Raw genomic sequence first — 20558 nt, 5'->3', positions numbered from 1 at the left:
TGGTGCCTTGTGCTGCTCCATAGCAGCGCTTCCTCTTGTGAAGTTGCATCTTTAGCTCCTCAACCTAACAATATGGGCATAAAAATACAAGTTTGACTGATTAATTAATCGCATGACTGCCATAGTTAACTCACAATTAATTGGAAATTAATCACAAGTATCTGTAAATGTACAATGACAGATATTTGTACTTAAAATGTTCATACTCTTGTTACTTATCATAAAAGCGTAAACATATTGTTTCCAAGTACATTGTATCTTTTAGCTCAGTGTTATAATAATTTTTGAGTAGTTAAAAACGTTATTTGAAGTTAAAAAGATTTACTTAACAGTTAAAAGGAGTGTGAAACATTTAGTCATAGATTTGTGTTGAGGTAATTTTCTGCTACTCGGTGGCATGAGAGTTTTATGTTGGACATTGGTCGTGAAAGGAGCAATTGGTATTTAGGACATGAAGCAACTCGTGGATTCTAGGCCATTTTCTTTCATTGTAAATGCATATTTTTTTGCATACTAATAACATAAACATTCGGTTTTTAAAAGGAATTAATTATTAGTTCACCACTAGATGGCGCTAGGGATCACTGAATGTGACGGCCTTTTTAATGACTTGCGGAAACCCTCTACTTCCCAATGGTGTATATAATTTTATTTAGCTGCATTGAGTCATTCTGGGATATGAATTACACTTGCTGTTCTCACCTGTCGTTGCTCCTGGTGTAGCTTCCATGTCAGCTCTTCAATCACCTTTTGTTTTTCTACCAGCATTTTGTCTTTTTCTGCATCCATGCCGTCCATTCCTACACCCTCTCCTGGTCGCGATCCAACCCCTCCCAGGCCATCATCCACGCCGACCTGGCCAGGAGATGCCTGCAGAGCGAACTGTGGCGGAGAGGACATGGGCACATCGCTGAAGCTGTCTGGGAGCGAGCCACTGAGGGAATGCTCAGAGGATGCTGGTGAGATTGGCGGGGTAGAAGAGGTACTGGGGTAAGGGTAAAAGCCTCCCTGAGACAGAGTGCTGGAAGAAGATGGAGACTGGTAAGAAGACAGCGACCCTGTTGGAGTCACGGGGAAGGTCACTGTGGTGATGTCAGAGGAGGCCGATGGAGATGAACCGGAATTGAAGTCCTTGAAGGGCCGAAGTCGCTCAATGAGAGCCGTCTTGGTACCTGACACAGGCAATCCACGGATACGAAGATGCTGCCGAAGCTCTGATACCTTGCAAAACAAAACAAAACAAAACAAATTTACCTGGCGTTTCCAGTTTCCATTAAATGAATTGGCAACACAATGGTATTAAACTATAGAACCTACTTTAAGGTCATCCAGATTGGGTGGCAGAGGCCCAGGTTTCACTGGGGAGATGTTGTTTTGGTTGGGATATGTGGTCTTGATTGGTGAGGAAGAGTTGCTGTCTCCAGGACCACTGGGCGTACAAACTGACAGCTGCTCGCTGGACCCTCTAGAATGAAAGATTTGAACACATTATTCAAAAGAGCAACATAGACAGACAACAGATTTGGTTTGACAAAAGAGGCGGAACCAGACAAATTTAGCAAAGATGACGTCACGTTACCTTGCCATGACAACACAAATCTACAATCCTTGTTTGAGTCTAATATTTTACAGTATAACTACTTATTTGTATATAAACCTTTATTGCTTGGGTTTTCTGTAAAATTTAGATGGAATGATTTATTTCAACAATATTTCGTAAACAATTACTTCCAGTTTTGGCTCACACATAAAACGGATCATTGTTTGGACAGACAGAGAGAGAGAAAGAGAGAGAGCGAGAGAGAGCAAGAGAGAGATGGAGAGAGAGGGAGTGAGGGAGAGAAGGAGAGAAAGAGAGAGCAAGGGATGGAGAGAGAGGGAGTGAGGGAGAGAAGGAGAGAAAGAGAGAGAGGGAGGGAGGGAGGGAGAGAAGGAGCGAAAGAGAGAGAGAGGGAGAGAGAGAGAGACAGAGAGAGAGACAGGGAGGAAGGGAGAGAGGAAGTGAGAGAGAGTGACACTTTTAGAAAGATTAGAAATTTTTATTTATCGAATTTTTGACTCAAAGACATGATTGTAAATATTGATTTTAAATACAGTACTATGAAATATCTTTGCTTTAATTTTCACGGAATCGGTGTAGATGCACTGCTTGTGCAGCAAATAATTGTGATGTAGTAAGTAGCAGTAGAAGGCAAAGGTGGGCGGGTCAATGTATTTTAAGCGTCCGTCATTTGCCAGTCATCAACAGTTGGGCCGCCCTTCCGTCATGGTCAATCCGTCAATATTTTAAGCCAAATCAAATTATAATCGTCAATCCATCATTCATCAGCTAAATGGATGTTCCGTCAATGACGGAATACACATATTAGCCGTTAAAGGCATACAGTATTTCACTAAACAACTTCTGTTCAGCAAGATCTTGAATAATAAAAGTACAATTTTTCAATCACTTTGATTTTTGCCAAGCGCTTACTTCTGCATCTGCGCCTGCGGGTGCGGCTGATAACTGAAGGCAGGCTGTCGCTGCGGAGCCTGGCCCTGCATTTGTCCAGCATGTGTGTGCTGCTGAGACTGGGAATGAGTGTGTTGAGCGTGTTTCTGCTGGCTGAGGATCTGCAGTTGCAGGAACAGCTGCTGCTGCTGGAGGAGTCGGGCGTACGCAGAGTCCATAGGCGGGGGTGATTTATCAGCTTTCTGATCCGGCGGTATATACTGGTGGTATTTGAGCTTTTTCACTTTGGGCTTCACGTCTTTGGGCTTCTTATGGCGGTTCTTATCGGATGTCTTGGACTGTTTGGAAAGTAAAACATGCTAAATAATTGTAGATGCTGTAAAATATGAGAGCATTTTATTCATAATGTGCCAACCTTGACAATAGCTGGAACTGGAATTGGGGGGGTGGCATGGTTGTTGCAAACTCCAGACAGTCCTTCATCCTGGCTTTGGTCAGACGGGTCTCTGGTTGTGCCCTCCTGTTCACAGACAAACAACTCAGGGTGTCAAAATTTGTGTGCTAATTTTGAGTTAATGTAATATTCCTTTGACGCCACTCATTTACGATTAATGACCGCCCCTTACTTGGAAAGCCGGTACTGGGGGAATTCTAGTCGCAACATAGCAGACACGTCCACGTCATAAATTTAACTCATTTGCTCCCCAAAACGTATAAAAACGTTCTACTTTTAATATTGCCATGGTCCCAAAAACTTACTTACACGTTTTTATGTTTTTTTTATGCTAGAGCATACAGAAGGCTTTGATGCAGCCTCTGAACTAAAGAGAATGCTTGAAGCAATGGTAGTTATTACAAAAAATGGCCAGCAGTTAGCAGCAAAGTACAAGAGATCAACAAGGGCCATGTTGCAAAAAGCTCTTTCCCCCACTGTTTTAAACAGAATTGAATAATGATGAAACTTAGCTATATTCTGAAGCTAATTGATGCAAAACGGAAACCGATACAACATATACTTTTTTTTTTCCTGGTGAAAGAAGTGACTCTAATCTTTCATTTGGTAGGTTCCATGTTTTTATAGCAATAGAACACAATATTCTGTGGGCCTTGCCAAATCATAATCCAGTAAAACAGCTGGGAGCGAAGGGGGGTTGCTTCAGTGAAAATGGCTGGGAATGAATGAGTTAATATGAAAAGAAAAATGTACTGAGCTGTCACCAATGTCTTACAAATGCAATTATGCCATCTAGTGGCAGAAAATTACCTCAACACAAATCAATATCACACTCGCTTTTTATACTACAGTGCATCTTTTTAATTTTAACTCATTGTTATGAATTATTATGAAATGACTGTTTCAATGATGCAGCCATATTTCTGTTAGTTCAATCTTTTTTCCACTTTTATGTTAAAAAGAGTATGAAAACTTTGAAAACATTTTTATTGTACATTTTATTGTACATTTGGAACAGATACAAAATCTGCAATTAATTGTGAGTTAACTATTGAAGTCATGTGATTAATTACGATTACAAATTAATTGCCTGACACTCCTACAAAATACATATCATGATAATTATTTATTAATTTAGTATGCAGCATCTAGTGATCTACTGATTTTGAGATCTGTGTTTATTCTTGTTGTAAAAGTAATAAAAGTGATAGTGCACTTTAGTGTCCCGTTCCTCTTAGTCACGCCCTTCTTGGTCTCATCGTCTTTGCCCACATGAGCACTGAAGTCCCCCAGCAGAACAAGGACATCCTCAGTGGAAATCCTCACCATCAAGACCACCACAGACTCCAAAAAGACTCATGCCGAAACCTTGAATCAAGGTCAGAATTTTTTTTAACCTTGCCTTCCATCTTAGTTTCATTCCCTGCCAGAGAGTCACATTTCGCCTACCTACAGCTGAAGCAAAACATAGTCCTGTTTTATCAATCTTCATAGCCATGCTTGTTCTAGTCTCTCACTTAGAACCTGTTTGCCTTACCAGGAACACAAAGCTCTGGACAACTAAGCTCGTCAGATCATCAAGCAACCCCCTTCTCCAGGGCGACTGCTCAAGAAGAGTCAAAGCTATTTTATTAAGTCTAACCATAAATTGACAAGTAAAAGGCTGTAGTTCGCTCTGACGCCACAAGGGGGGAGAACAGGCTAATATATGACGACAAACTCCAGAACCGGTCAATGTCCAAATGGGTAGAAACAAGCAGATGGGGGAAAACGGAACATGAAAGCAAATACCAGCGACGTGAATAAATCTTGCTAATATTTTGAAGTCAGTGCAAGGTTGTTTGTACCTGCTGTGTGCCGGCGAGTGCAGGTGAGGAAGAGGAGGAGGGCATGTTGCCGACCGCCTCAGATGAAGGGCAGGCTGAGCCCTGAGACTCGTCGCTGTGATGCTGCTCAGGAGACAAACTGTCACTGCTGCTGTCCTCCTCAAAGGCGTACGAGTCCTCTTGCTTGGGGAACTTTCCATGGTTTACTGCAAAAGGAGACACAAAAGAGCTTTTGTCACCAAAGATAAAGCCAGAGTAGAAATAGTAAATACCAAAGCTTATTTTGCCAGGCGTTGCAAAATAAATTAGGGGTTGACCCGTAATTTGGGTTTGGCAATTTAAGGAAATGAAAATGAATTCATTGTGATTGTTTCTGCTATTAAAAAAAAAGTCCACTAGACTACTTTGAACCAGGAAGCCTCCTTTACTTGAATGATAGTAGGCCTCCGCCAAGACCAAACAACCCCATTGTGGGTTATTTTTCATAACCACTACTTATAATGAAAAACTTGAACTCTTCACTTCAAGATGATTTTCACTTCTCCTGTCTATTCTAAAAGTGTGTAGCTATAACCTTAGAAACCTTTTCACTCCCCGTGTATAATTAGTGCTGTCAATTATTAAAGCGTTAAAGGTGCATTGTGCCGTTTAAAAAGGCAATATTAAAGCTTTTTCTACATCATGCAATGCTCTGCCAATGCCCGGATGAGTACAAAGAGCCCTGACTGTTTTACTTTGACTGCATCTATCAGCTTTTATCTTCCCCTTATAGTAGAGTGTGCGGACTCCGCACACTCCACAGTTTTGTTGGGGAGGGGGAGTTGTGCTAGCATTAGCCTGTGGTGTTAGCTAGCGTACGACACAGCAGGCATGAGCTGTTAACTTTCTACAGTTGGGATGCTGCAGTTATGTTTTGGGCCAGAGGTGGCAATCGTGAGAGTAACAAACTGCACAAAGATCCTTTAACTCATTAATAAATCACAAAAAATTATCATATTAATCATGTATTAACGCAGTTGAATCACACTATTAATTTTGACAGCAAATGATCCTTTAGCTTGACAGCGGTTACGTTAAATGTATCACAGGTTGTATTGAGCAATAAACATAACTATAGGGTGGCGTGGATGAGTGGTAGAGTGGTTGTCTCGCAACCCTGAGATTGTGGGTTCGATCCCAGGCCAGTGTGACTATGTTGATGTATCCTTGAGCAAGAACTGAACCCATCAATGTCATCAGTATTGAATATAGTCAAACTGTAAAGTGTAAAAGCGCTATATAAATGCAGTACCATTGCCACATGGTATTTAATAAATGTTTGCCTATGACATTCAGAGTATTTATTCATGTCAAAATACTGGAGTCTTTTTTGTCATTTGAAATTATGCGTGTAATTAACTGATTTAAAAAGAGGAGGATGAGTGTGTTCAGTGCATCAAAAAATGTTGAAGACGTCCTTAAATGTTAACATTAAATGTTAATTTTTTGGGATAAAAAGCCGTTTTAATTAAGTGATTAATCATAATGAATCAAAGTTCTAAAATGTGATTAATCTGATTACAAAATATAATTGTTTGACAGCTCTAATACTAATCTTCAACTGTCATGCAAAACATCACATGATCCCATTCATTTTGAAGACGGGCAAATAATTGCAAGACAAAAGACCTCATTCACAGTTACTTTGGTGGAATTAAATACAATGCTGCCAACCTTTTAATAGGAATGCTCATGACTCTTGCGGGTCAAAATTATTGGTACATTTACCATTTTACAATGAATTATGCTGATTCCAATGTAAAACAGGAAACCATGCATTATGACATGTAAACACACGGTATTTTCTTGATAACAGGTGTTATGAGCTGAAAGGAACATAAATATATCTTCTTCTTTTGAAGTCATCAATACATTTGCGTAACATTAATCAAACACATAACAATACCTACTTTTACACCCCCCTGCATATGCATATGTAAAAATTAGTCCATCAATTTTGAGTTAATTTAAAGTTCCTTTAACGCCACTAATTCTTTTAACGCGTGATTAATGACCCACCCCTAACTTGCAAAGTCTGTACTGGGGGAATTCCAGTCGCAATGCAGCAGACACGTCCATATCAAAATTTATCTGTAAATAATTTAATAATAATGCATATATTTGTGGAGTCTGGGGTCAAGTTGTATTTTACAATTAATTTTTTTTTGTAGAATTCCACAAGTCACATCATGTTAGATAGCTCTTAATATGAAAAGAAAAAAGGCACAAAGCTGTCACCAATGTCTTACAAATGCAATTATGCCATCTAGTGGCAGAAAATGACCTCAACACAAATCAATATTACACTCGATTTTTACAGTACAGTAGTACATTTTTTTCATTCTAACAAATTTTTATGAATTATTATGAAATTAATGTATCAATGACTAAAAGATGCAGCCATATTTTTTATTAGGTTTTCCACTTTTATGTTAACAAGAGTATGAAAAAATATTTAATTGTACGTTTTATTGTACATTTAGAACAGATATGAAATTTGCAATTAATTGTGAGTTAACTATTGAAGTCATGCAATTAATTACAATCAAACATTTTAATCGCCTGACACCCCTAATATACAGTATATACAGAGGTGGGCACAAGGTCCGTCAATCTGTCAATGATGCCTCCCACCTCCATCTCTCTCTCTCTCTCTCTCTCTCTCTCTCTCTCTCTCTCTCTCTCTCTCTCTCTCTCTCTCTCTCTTTCTCTCTTTAATTTATTCTCCTCTTATGTACATTCAGAAAATATAGATATTCCTGTATGGAAACATAGTATGAATAATTTGGGATGTTTTTTTTAAAAAGTAAGTAAATACATTTATAGCAAAATAAAATAAAATAGCAAAAACCACCCACTTAAACAGGAAGCTTGGCCCAGATTTGATCAATTGACCCTTAATGAAAACAACTTATTATTAAATATTTTTACTGTATATGTTTGTATCGTGTGCTTATAAGTGCTCGAATGAACGTTTGTAACGTGCGACACTTGACTTGCATGTCTCACTGACACCTGGTACACACTCACTGTGGAGGTGTTACGCTGCTCTGGTGAAACCGTGACATAGCCACTTCACATCCTGATTGGCTGGCTTGACAAGGGCCTGAGCCGTGATTGGAGTAGCTGAGAGTGTCTATCTGAGAGAGAGCAGTGTTGTAGATTGGTGTGTATGTGTGACGTACAATAGATTGCCTTTTTGCATCCAAACGTGACAACCAAGAACAGATCCCTGGTTTTAATCACGGTAGTGGGCTCATGAAACCCAGTGACCCCCTGCAACACACACACACACATGCACACGCACGCACACAAAGCTACATAGAGTTAAAGTACATCTGTCAATCTGATCACAGAGACTGAGGTGGCATAATGAAGAGACCTCTACAAGACTTTGGACACTTCCATTCTTCACTTCGGAGTTACGGTGTGTCGCATAGTTTCAAGAATTAGTGCACAGAGGTTGGGAGTATAGCGCTCCTGGTTCACCGCTTTAAGGTAAGTGGTTCATGCTGCAGGCAGGCAACAGCCTGGTCCCTTCAGAAACCTTTGTAGGTGGCTTGCTGGAGCCAGGCCGTCCCATTAAAGCCGAGACAAGTGCTAAAAGGAGGGGAGGCAGTTACAAATATACACATATTCCCCACGTGCTTGCAAACACACTTCTAAAGAAAGGGCGGGCCTAAATACAGCTGTTGCTCATCCCAATAAAGTACTTCCATCCTTCTGCTGCAGTAGTGTACTAGATCACGGCATCTTTCTTCACGCAGCTTGTTTACGGAATGATCAAGGCAAACACAACCACTAACCACTATAGTAAAACTCGTACACAACATACACTGTCAGAGATGATATAAAGACAACACAAAACATGGAGGGGATTACAAGACAAACAGTCTGAGGCCCGACATGATGCGTAATGCTAAATGAAGTGTGTCCAAGCTGCATTTCCTGGAATCAAAGAGAGCAGGAGGGCATTTCAAGAGGGCTACCCAAACACTTTAACCTCCCCAATAAACATGATTAAATTTTCTGACAAATACACACTTGTCAAAGAGAAATTGCTTTAATAAATGATAATAAAAATTCTGGAGATTCAAAGTTAATCGTCTTTAAAAAATAATATTATTATTTCTTTTACTATGAATGTTTGCTTATTTTGTGTGTTTTTTTCCCTTTGTCTTTTTTAGCGTTTGCAGTATTGCCAAATTTGGTGTGTTCATTAATATTTATACATTTTAATTGGCTAGTTAAATAGTTGATTTATTCTAAATAATAATAATAATAACACTAATATTAATAATGATAATAATAATAATAAAAAAATTATTATTATACATATTAATTCTGAAATCCGACATTAAATATACCTACAATATAAATAAAAAAAGTACTTTTTTTTTACTATGATTTTTTTTCTAATCTAGTGTTCAATCTGCATTATTGCCAAATAATAATAATAATAATAATAATAATAATAATAATAATAATAATAATGATGATGATGATGAGGAGGAGGATTATTATTATTATTATTATTATTATTATTATTATTATTATTATTATTATCATTATACATAAAAATGACATTAAGGAAATTCTGGAAATGGGAAAAAAATTGCTTGCAAGAAACCCGACACTAGAGTACTTTTTCCTCATGAAAAAAATATAACTTCTTCAAAAAAGCATTCTATACATTTCTTAAATTTTTATATGATGTAACAATTGTTGATATAAAATTAAGTTACTAGGAATTTTAATAAGAATAAGAAACAAATATGTGGTTACGACAATAAAAAAAAGAAACATATCCACATTTTAAATTGATTTAATTGATAATATTAAGTTCTTTACTATACAGCAGTGCTTCTCAATAATTTTACGGGCCAAACCGCCCGTAAATATTTTGCGCCCCTCCACTCCCCCACCCTTCACCAAACTCTCCGCCGCAATTACAAATACTTGTTGTAAGTAGACCTCTGCAGAGGCGCTAATACTCCTTGCACACTCTCCGAAAATCAGAGCGCCACTGCCACCCACTGTAGTTATGTAAGTAGCAATTACACTTTACACAATTACCCCCCCCCCCCCCCCCCCCCCAGGTTAAGATGCAGGTGCATTCAATGGTGTGTTAATACACTCGTGCAGCATCTTTCTGCTGATACCTGACATGGTGAGGGCAGCGTCTAGAGGAATGATATTCTTTTGAACCAGTTCCAGGGGCCCCGGCCTGAGAGCCAGCTTCTCATTGAGTTCCTCTGCAAGGTGGCCTCGCTTTAACCTCACTTGGTCCTGCAGTGAGGAGCTGACTGAGGCCGAGTCTGGAGAACACACAGCAGGGCCACACCATCAACAACATGGGACATAACACGCGCTAGAATTGGGACTGGATTTACTCAAGAAACCTACTCGAGTACTGTACCTTTTGCGGTGCACATACTTTCACACTGTACTACAATCTGCCATCAGTGAGAGAAATTCTGACAAAATATGTCTTAGCTAAATACAAAATGACTTAAAGTGGAAGTCAATGTTATGTTAAACATTTATTGACAATAATATGTTATATGTGATCTCATCAGTCTAAACATGACATTATGATTAATATTACATTTGTGGAATATGAGTTATGCAGCAAAAAAATCCAGCCATTTTTTTATCCATCTCAGGGGGCGGCCATTTTGCCACTTGTTGTCGTCTGAAGATGACATCACAGTTGCTCAGGGCTCAGGCAATGACCAATTACAGCTTTACCTGTCTTCTGAAGCTGCGCTGTGATCTGTTGTTACCCCAACCCCACCCCCCCCCACCCCCCCTCGAGATGGATATAAAACGGCTGGATTGTGCTGCTTTGGTCCACCAATGTAATACAAATCAGAAAGTCATGTTTAGACTAATGAGGTCACATATAACATTATTGTCAACGCAATATTAACCAGAATACCATATTTATTATTTTGGGGCTTCATAGAACATGTTATTGTCAAAACATATTTTGGGTTTGACTTCCCCTTTAACTCTTTGACTTCCAAGCATTTTCAGAAAAGAGGATATGTGGGTGCCAGCTGATTTAAGCATTTTGACTGATCTTTCAAGGTCCACAGAAAATGTTGTGTTTGGACTATGGAAACACACATACTACCAAATGAAAGATTGAACTCTCATCTTTCATCAGAAAAAAAAGTTTGTTTCTACCTTATTCCGTTTTTCAGTAATCAACAATAGAAAATGGTTAGTTTCATCCAAATGCTCTGTTTTGAAACAAAATACGGAGAAATCATTTTTTTTCCCCAGGGAATAGCAAGTATATACTGCAGTGTGTGTTTGGCCATGTTGCCATCAAGTCTATCAGGATCATGATACGGTTACGTTACGGTGGTGTTACGTCTGGCTTCCTCATGTCCTTCAGTTCCTATACCGGGTGGTAAGAGATGTTCTGATCCATCTTATCCACTCCATTCATGGTGGCATAGGCATAGTCCAGAACCAGTGTCTTCTCCGTGATCAGACTGTACCCACTCCGCCGATGAATATGCATTGGACTCGGGGTACTCTTCATCATCAACGCTTCCAACTTCGCCGTCAACCTCGGAGTCACCATCATCATCATCAATATGCTCTTTAGCATTGGTCGATACTTTTCGTCTTTGAAAAAAATGCTCAAGCGTGAGCTGCTTGCAACCGGTCGCCATTTTCGCTTCCTCAGCCATTCTCCCCTCAACACTCTAGCTCCGCCTCACGTCTTCTACTGACGCCTACCCGATCTTGTCCAAAGAGAGTCATCGCTGCCATCTAGTGCCCAAAAATAGTCATTATACTAACTCGACCTGCTTGATAATTTCAGCACAGCTTGCCAAGGCTTTCCTCCACCCGTTTCCCCCCAAAAAACATAGTGAACGTCTTTTAACGTCTTTGGCGGCGCTCATTTGGATTTTACTAAACGTTATTAAACTTTTTAGCGGTCAAAGAGTTAATTGAACAAAAAAAACAAGAAAGTCTTTACATCTATCCATTTTCTATACTGTCTTCGTTAGGTTTGAGGGAGGCTTGACCAAGAGGCGAGGTGAGACCTGGAGTATTCATCAGCCAATCACAGGACACTTATAGAAAAATAGTCACTCACTCACATTCACAGCTATGAACAATTTAGAGGGTGTAATTATTGCATGGCACACCCAATAACTGTACAGAGGTAGGTTAGACCCAGTGTTGGTAATTCTGCAGATGAGCCCAGGCTGGTGGCTCTAAACGAGTTAAGTCACAAACGACTTCAATCATGGCCAACGGCTTCACTCATTCCATTTGCACCAGTCACACATCGGAGTCTCGACATAGCGTAGCGCACATCTGCAATTGATTGATTTCTTTTATGATTCAAATTCTTGGTCTAAGCAGGCCAAAATAGATTGAATTTCTGCCACCAGGCGCATCTACAACGAGACTCCCTATGCTGCGCTGGCACAGACATCATGAGGGAGACTCGTCAGCCATATTGGTAAACGTAAGCCTTGCATATGTACTAAAATCAGGATCAGCCGACCTTTGTGCACCAACGCAGATGTGCGGTCTTGAAACTCATTTGCTCCCAAAAACGTAGATTGTTTTAAGTGTCCCAAAGACGTATTTAGTTTTTATGTTGTTGTTTTTCATGCTAGAGCATACAGAAGGCTTTGACGCAGCCTCTGAACTGCAGAGAATGAGTGAAGCAATGGTAGTTATTACAAAAACGGCAGGAGGGGGCAGCAGAGTATAAGAGATCAACCAGGGCCATGTTGCAAACAAGCTGATCCACCCACAGTTCTAAACAGATTTGTGAATAATGATGAAACTTAGCTATATTCTAATGTTAATTGCTGATAGAAATATACTTTTTTTCCTGATGAAAAAAAGAGATTCTAATCTTTCTTTTGGTAGGTTGCATGTTTTTATAGCAATAGAACACAATGTTCTGTAGGCCTTGCAAAATCAGTCAAAATCCAGTAAAACAGCCGGAGTGAAGGGGGTTGCTTTAGTAAAAATGGCTGGAAGTAAATTAGTTAATTGACCAACCATACATGTTTTGGAAAAAAAACTACCTGAAGAAAACCCATCCAAGCCTAGGGAGATTATGCAAACACCGTACAGGAGGATCTGAACCAAGATTCCTTTTATTTCACGTGAAAATATCATTTGACTGTGAAGCAGACTTGCTAACCACTTGGCAATTGTGCTACCTATCAAGAAAGTCTTAATAAAACAGTTGGGATTTTACTTGAAAAATGCCACACTGTTCATATGTCCACTTTGGAGCTAACCTTTGTAAGTTTATGGGCAACCAAACCAACCAAGAGACTCCGCAAGTGTTTTAACATTTTGTTTCTCTGCTCTTCCCGCATCTATCATCTGTCTAGCGGCCTGACGCCATGAACAGCCAGAGATACGTTGGCTTGCTAGAAAAATAAATTAACTGGCTGTAATTAAAGTGCTGCAGCTGGTGAGATGTTCAACCTTTCCACAATCTCGTTCCGTTAAAGCTATTACAAAATAATCATGTCTAGGGCAAACCTGCACTCGCTGCAGCACTCGCAGGCGCGATTACCTCGAAGTGAAGCAAACAAACTAAATCATTTTGATTATCTGATTGTGAGAAAGAGCAACAGAATTTATTTTTTCAAACTGAATTTGAGTCCGATTTTTCACAGGCCATATCTGAGGATCGAGTGCCAAAAGCAAATGAAGGAGATTGAGGTTTTTGCTGGACAACTCAGGTGATGGTAATAATATCTGATGAAAAATGTATTGCATTATATTTAAAGCAGATATCTCTACCTCAAAAGTATATCTGTGCCAATATCAGAGTTTATGTTTTATTTTTTTCGGTTCATGTGAGCGTTTTTTATTTATTTATTTATTTGCGGTACTCTTTCTAGAAAAATATGAAAAATACAACTTCATGGGTGACGTCCCTTAAAATGCCAACAAATCTTGTGATACTTCAGTTCAGTGAACATCTATAGGATTATCTCCTCATGGTTTTTTTCTTTTACGTTTGCTTTTTTTGTGTTTGTTATAATTCCATCTCAGAGGTGTATCAAAGAGGAACAAGTGAAAATGGGACCTATTTTGAAACCATCCGGCTGCTTAAAACACTATCAATAACATACAACACATGACATAAATAAATAACAAAAACAAAATTAGTTTCAGTAATCTTAGTCAAAATGTAATTAGGTGATAGTGTCACTGTGGCAGGGGTGGCTGAAAAAAAAAATCGGCCTATATAACCTATATTCGTAACACCCTCTGTAACTGAGATGCCATTGTATGTCATACCATCCATCCACAGTCAGGGATTCATGAAATATAAGGGACACATATCCAGAACCGCAACACAACCATAATACAAGCAGGATGAATTCTAAGTAAAAAGCAGCGTTTTGCTGAGTTTAATTGACAAGATAATGTCATTTTGTTTGCTGTTGCTTTGCTTATAGTGTACTTCTATCTCATGCATTTGGTAGCGAACACACAATTAGAGCTGACACCGTTTGGCATACTGCGATTAAAGGCCCGTTTATTCAAATCATATGTAAAAAGTACAATAACGCATAAATCTCTTTCACTTTGTTATTTAATGACTTTTTTTCTGCCTTTTTGCCAACATGTTACTGACATTTTTCAGCAATTTTGTGGAAATTTTATAGTAAATTTTGGGAATTCTTCTTTTGTTTTTGGACATTTTATAGTTACTTTTTAAACATTTTCTTTTCTTTTTTTTCCCCTTTTCTCAAAAAAAAAAAAAATTCTGACTTCTTTTTGTTCATTTTATGATAATTTTTGGGTTTTCTTCTTTTGTTTTTAGACAATATATAGTTACTTTTTGAACATCCTCTTTTCTGCCTTTTTTTAAAAGAAATTTGCTGACTTTTTTGCCAATTCTAAAAATATTTTATGGTAATTTTCTACCTTTCTTTTGTTTTTGGATATTTAAAGCAACACTAAGGAACTTTCGGTTTGTGTTGATTATGGCGGCGCCATATGGACAAAAGCAATAATGTTATGCCTGAAGGAAGACCACATTTTCCATGAGGACAAGCGCATTGCATCGTTTTTTAGCTCACGCCGGTCAAATTGACTTCTATCTTTGTAACGAATGGGTAAAGGGGGAAGTGACGTATGCCATAAAGCACATTTGTAGTTTTTTGTATGGCAGTGTTTCTACCATCCTACTCAAAGTTGCTTAGTGCCAGTAAAAATTATACAGACCCGCTCAGGCCATGCCAAAGGTACCATTTAACTAGTTTTAAGTCAATGTTTCAGCAGAAGAGTTATGAAAATATTTTATTAAGGTTGAAAAGTTCTTTAGTGCTACTTTAAAGTTACTTTTTGAACATTTTCTTTTCTGCATTTAAAAAAACAAAACAAATCTCTGACATTTTTGGCGATTTTATGGACATTTTGTGGTACATTTCTGCTTTTCCTCTTCCTTTTTGGAAATTTTATGATCACTTTTTGGACATGTTTAGGTAATTTAAAAACGTGTTCCTCTTTTTCTGACAACTGACATTTTTTGTAATATTTAACTATTCATTGTTTATCTAAAACATTTACTAATTTGAAGAATATTTTATCTAATAAGTATGTAAAAAATATATTAATTTCTATAAAAAAATAAAAACAAGTCAAAGGACAGGGACTAAAGAGCCCCGTGTGGCTCCAGAGCAGCAGGTTGCTTGCCTTGGACAAACAAATTTACTTCACATTGCACTTATTATTGAAATTGTCAGATGAATAGTCAGTCATCATTACAAAAATGATTTTATTTGACTTGGAATTTCTATTGTACACATCCGATTTAAAAACTTTGGTATCAGTGATGGCCATATTGAAATTACAGTTATGCCATGCAAAAAAAAAAAACTGGGAAAAAAAACTGCAATATGCAGCTATACTATACTTTACAGTACAGTATATATGGATATGCAGAAATGATCCAGCCTAGGTATAAACTACTCTTCCTTCAAGGGTAAGTTGTCACACTGAAAAGCCATTTGCTGCCCACCATCAAGATGACATCATCATCCGTTTATAGCTGTGGAGTCTGTCCTGCTGTCCCAAACACCTCTCTTGTCTCTGCCTGGCCTGATTTAATATCACAGAGTTTTAACAGTGTTTAAACTGTGTAACCAAACTGCCTAAAAACCTGCTCAACAACTGCAAAACTGGCCCACATAGGTAGAACGAAACATGATCCAGTGAGTTTGAAGCTGGCTTACACAGTTTCAAACATTCACCAGTCGAATTAAAACAGGCAATGCACTTTAAAGCTATTGTAATACATATACCTTTTGACCGTATTGGTCAAATGTAAACACACGACTAAAAGGTAGGATGTATGGTGCATTAGGCAAGAATATTTCCATCCACAAAGGATTAAACATGGTGCTCAAGATATAGAGGGTGTTTTTAAACAGGGACTATACAAGAACGTCACTAAACATATAGGCTATTAGATTTTGTATATTCAAAGCAAAAGGGCACTTCACGCCTCTGAAAACTAGAATTTTGGATTTCCAACCTAAAGGCCAAATAAAAAAACATTAAATTTAAGGCATCAACAAAATTAAATAAACTGATGCTACTTTCCCGCAATCAATAGATAAACAGCCAATTGAAATGAGTTGCATTTCCGTTTGCCGCCTTATCAGTGACAGACTCCTACAACCTGATAGTACAGCGCCAGACCTCTGGATTCTGTTCCCTTGCACACTTACCAACGGTTTATCTGGGGACTCAGTGAAATGGCAAACGGTGCCAAAGATATCGTTCAACAAATCCTTTCCCTGAAGTTCAAGCCCCCGTCATGTTTATCCCGCAGGCAAATCCCCCCACCAAAACAAAACCCACTAATTACTTCCACTGCTGTCAAGTACATGTGAAGGAGCCCCCGTTTCCACATTTGAACCTATGGCAGATTCTATAGTGGTCTGTAAAGACTTTCAATGAGATTTGGGAGTTGGTCTGTGAGAATTTAGAAGAGTGACTGATGTTGGACACTATGAAGGACCAAAACTGCCAAAATTAAACAAATGTAAGTAAGTATGTATGTATGATTTTTACTTCTGTTTTTATTTTCACTTTTATACATTTATTTATTTAGTCATTTACTTATTTCTAATTTTGGCAGTTTTGGTCCTCCTTACCTTTATGACACACTCCGTTGTGGTCTGTAAAGACTTTCAATGAGATGTGGGAGTTGGTCTGTGAGAATTGTAAATTAGATTGACTGATGTTGGACACAAGGGTCTACCTCATCATCTCTGCTCTGGATTATTCGATTATTCCATAGATGTTGGATGGGGTTGAGATAAAGACCCCAAGGTTCTTCTACAACAAAGTCATCCAAGTCTTGCAAGGTGAGGTGAAGAATTAAAGAGCGAAACCCTTTTCACACTGCACTTAGCAGTAACCCATTTATTGTGCATATGGTGACCACAGAATAAGGTCTGAAAGAGGATTTACGCTGCGACGGAAGATGTTCTATTCAAGAGCTTCAGAGTTAACTAAAGGTGTCAACACCTGACAGATTAATTAGTCAATAGGTGCATGTATACATATTTCCAAAGGGTATGTCAGTATCTACTTCAAATACGATGAATATGAAGAGTTGAAAATCTGTGTAGAATGGATAGATGAGTCTTCCGTGTGTTGGCAGTCAATACTAAACAAGTTTGTTGAAGTATTACTGCACAGCCCTGACCTGAAGAGCAGTAGAGACCATTAATCTGGATTATGGCAAAGATTTAAGTGCACTCTCAGTCCAGTCAGATCTACATGTCCTCAACACTATGTCTCAGGTGACATTTAAGCATTTAAGTCCATACTTTGGCGGCTCCTGTTTGGTGCTGTTCTGTTCACAAATGCCTCCACGTTCATACAGTCTGCCTTAGATGCAGTGTTGTAAACAGGTAACGTCAATGTGAATGCGGCCTATGAACGTGAAACTGAGAGTGTCTTCCACATGAAAGCATTCTTTGGCGGTCATTCACCGACTTGTCTGCTGACTCACTGGCCATGCTGTCTAGCTATCGAGGCTCGGTGCTTCATATTGTTCTGCTACCTCGACATCCTCGTACAGAACTAATTAGAGGAGAGCAGATCTCAGCAAAGGTTTAGCAATCCTAATTTGGGTCAATATCAAATTATGCACCTTCTGAAAATACACCTACTGCATAAATGAGTTTAATACATTTTGTCTAAGGTTCATGCATTGTTCACGAAGTAATTAAATAACCCTGAAGGGAAAATGGTTTCATAATGGGAAAAGTCATGGGCCAACAGCACAGTTTTTGCAAGTATGTTAGCTGCTAATGAAATGAAAATATAATCAGGAAAAATGTTTAGTAACTAGTCGGGCTGTGCAGGAATTGATGGTGAGATGCAAATTGGCTGTTAAAAATAATGCCGAAACAGAATTTTCAGATTTAAGTGAGAATAAATCATAGCATTTTGTCATGTTTACTAGTGTCACAGGAATGTTTAAGTGACAAAATGTGTGACGTAACACATTTGTGCGGAGTGCACAGCGTCGTGTGATATGTGCTCTTCTACAGTCAACACCCGCAGGCCTCCATGTTTGCCCATTATATGGAAAATGTTAAGTCGGCTAATGTCCATTATATTAAACTGTTAAGCAGTCAAAAAAGCCCATTTGGCACTGTATCAAAGCCTTTGTCATGAATTTGGTGTCCTAACACAAAAGAGTTTGCAAACTTGAGATGCTGCACCAAAGAGACAAACCATACTAGGTTAGCTTAGCACTAGCTAGCTGGCATGACAGAAATGATATGAATGGATGGATTTAAAACTTTACCAAAAGCGGAAAAAAAACATCCTGGGTTCTGCCGCTGGCCAGTGTATGTATGGTGAGGGATCCTGGAGGTTAAAGTTATTTTAAACTAAAAGGGAAAACATTTCCGTAGGTTGACGTTAGTGCGTCAGCTGCATATCCTATGTACACTCATAAAAAGGGAATATGAAGCTTGTTAAAGTACTTTTGTCAACATATGGTGTGCATAAAGTGCCTAACTAGTAGCCCTTTTGAATGGATTTACGATTCCATGGTTAAATGGTAATCGAATATCCAAACGTGGATTTCGATTACAGGTCGAAGCTATAGTAACTAGTGTTAAAAGGAACCCGACTGTCATGACAAGTTCTATATTATTTATTTGGTTCTTACTAACATAACTATGAGATACATTTTTCAAAAATAATTTCCAGTTTAATACATTTAGTAGTAACTTTATTTGGACGTACGCCGCCATTGTTATTTACGTCACAACGCATTAAGTACGTATTGACGTAGAATGCCGGTAAGCTCTCTGCTGAGCAATGTGAAACGCCTATAAAGAAAGCAAGTTAAGCCTCGTAACGTTCCTAAAGAAATACCATGCGATTGGGTCACCCTCCCCCACTCAGTGCTCTTGCCATTCACCAGACGCATTCAAGAGTTTTGATAATTCTTTTAGGATTGCTACGGAGACTTACCTTGCTTTCTTTATAGGCGTTTCACATTGCTCGGCAGAGAGCTTACCGGCATTCTACGTCACTACGCACTGAATGTGTTGCGACGTAAATAACAATGACGGCGTATGTCAAAATAATGTTTCTACAAAATGTATTAAACTGGAAATGTTTTTTGTAAAATGAATCTCACAGTTATGTTTGTCACAGCCAAATAAATAATATAGAGCAAATTTGTCATTACAGTCGGGTTCCCTTTAATATTCACACTTATTTGGAACTAGTGAACAGTCTATAACATGGAATGATTTTTCCTGAATTATGTTGCTTGAGGAAGCATAAACCAACAAAACAAAAGCATCCGAAATATACATAATCAGCAACCCAATCAGCAACTTAAATGAATTACCATTTGTTTGTTGTTACAGCACACAGAGAATGGCAGAAGCTAGTCAAAAAACAACCGCTATATTCCAAAATGCCAAGTATAAAAGTATCGATAATAGTAAAAGTTTAACTGTACACCCTGATCGATTTCAACCCCTTATAGGAACAATTTGACGATAACTATAGAACCGTGTGTGTTTTGTAAAAGTGTTGACTATCACATTTGTACACCTACATACACCACATGAGAACCTAAAAATGATGCAGAGGCCTACCAAAAATCCAGTAAGGCACGTTGGGGTATTTTCAAGTGTGTATATGTGAGTATGCGCGTGTCTGTCTGCAGCTGTGTTGCAGGGTGTTACTCACGAGGCATGATGCCTTGGTCTGCCAGCTGCTCTCGTGTCCTCCTCTGCTGAAGTCTTAACTGTAGCACTGAAGGTGGGGGGAGGAAGAGGATGATGACAGTCAGGCAGACAGATAGCAAAGACGAACAGGAGGCAAGAAATGACAAAGACGTAGAAAGAAAGGGACAGTTAAAAAAAAGCAGGGGAAAATATACAGCCAATTTTCTATTGCATAGATCAGGGGTGTCAAAGTGTGGTCCTTGAGAGCCACTATCCAGCCAGTTTGCTATGTTTCCCTCTTCTGACACACCTGAATCAAATGATCAGCTCATCAGCAAGCTCTGAATATTTGATTCAGGTGTGTTGGAGGAGGGAGACTGGTTCGGGGCTCTCGGGGACCGGACTTGAAGACCCCTGGCATAGACGAATTCAAAGCATGAAGCGTACTTTTATTACACCGACAGGTTGTTGATGAAATGAAAGACAAACGTCAATTTCAAGCAATCTGAGACGGAATGTACACACGCGTATGTCTTAAATGCATGCTTGTT

At 38.7% G+C, this 20558-nt stretch overlaps 1 protein-coding gene and 1 long non-coding RNA gene across 8 annotated transcripts in view; one reads left to right on the top strand and one right to left on the bottom strand.

Moving 5' to 3' along the window:
• Positions 1–5005, top strand: part of LOC147157140 (uncharacterized) — a 10900-nt gene extending 5895 nt beyond the window's left edge. Inside the window, exons 2-3 of the long non-coding RNA XR_015091496.1 lie at positions 4145–4285; positions 4447–5005. This is a non-coding gene — a long non-coding RNA (uncharacterized LOC147157140). The remainder of the gene's footprint in view (positions 1–4144; positions 4286–4446) is intronic.
• myocd (myocardin) overlaps positions 1–20558 on the bottom strand; it is a 33678-nt gene that overhangs the window by 7758 nt on the left and 5362 nt on the right. For 4 of the 7 annotated variants that reach the window (XM_086063599.1, XM_086063601.1, XM_086063602.1 and 1 more), the window contains exons 2-9: positions 20030–20095; positions 9934–10089; positions 4754–4938; positions 2868–2972; positions 2474–2790; positions 1318–1465; positions 703–1221; positions 1–64 (exon numbers count right to left, since the gene is read on the bottom strand). The exon at positions 1–64 is cut by the window's left edge and continues 437 nt beyond it. In XM_086063599.1, the coding sequence (XP_085919725.1) occupies positions 1–64; positions 703–1221; positions 1318–1465; positions 2474–2790; positions 2868–2972; positions 4754–4938; positions 9934–10089; positions 20030–20095 (1560 nt within the window). The remainder of the gene's footprint in view (positions 65–702; positions 1222–1317; positions 1466–2473; positions 2791–2867; positions 2973–4753; positions 4939–9933; positions 10090–20029; positions 20096–20558) is intronic. The other 3 variants (XM_086063603.1, XM_086063600.1, XM_086063605.1) reach the window with 3 other exon arrangements.

Source organism: Leptonotus elevatus, chromosome 20 (assembly GCF_054856555.1).
Source record: "Leptonotus elevatus isolate MCC_2025b chromosome 20, RoL_Lele_1.0, whole genome shotgun sequence".
Taxonomy (NCBI): domain Eukaryota; kingdom Metazoa; phylum Chordata; class Actinopteri; order Syngnathiformes; family Syngnathidae; genus Leptonotus; species Leptonotus elevatus.
The sequence above is the reverse complement of the archived record's forward strand: the minus strand, read 5'-3'. Positions and strand labels throughout refer to the sequence as shown.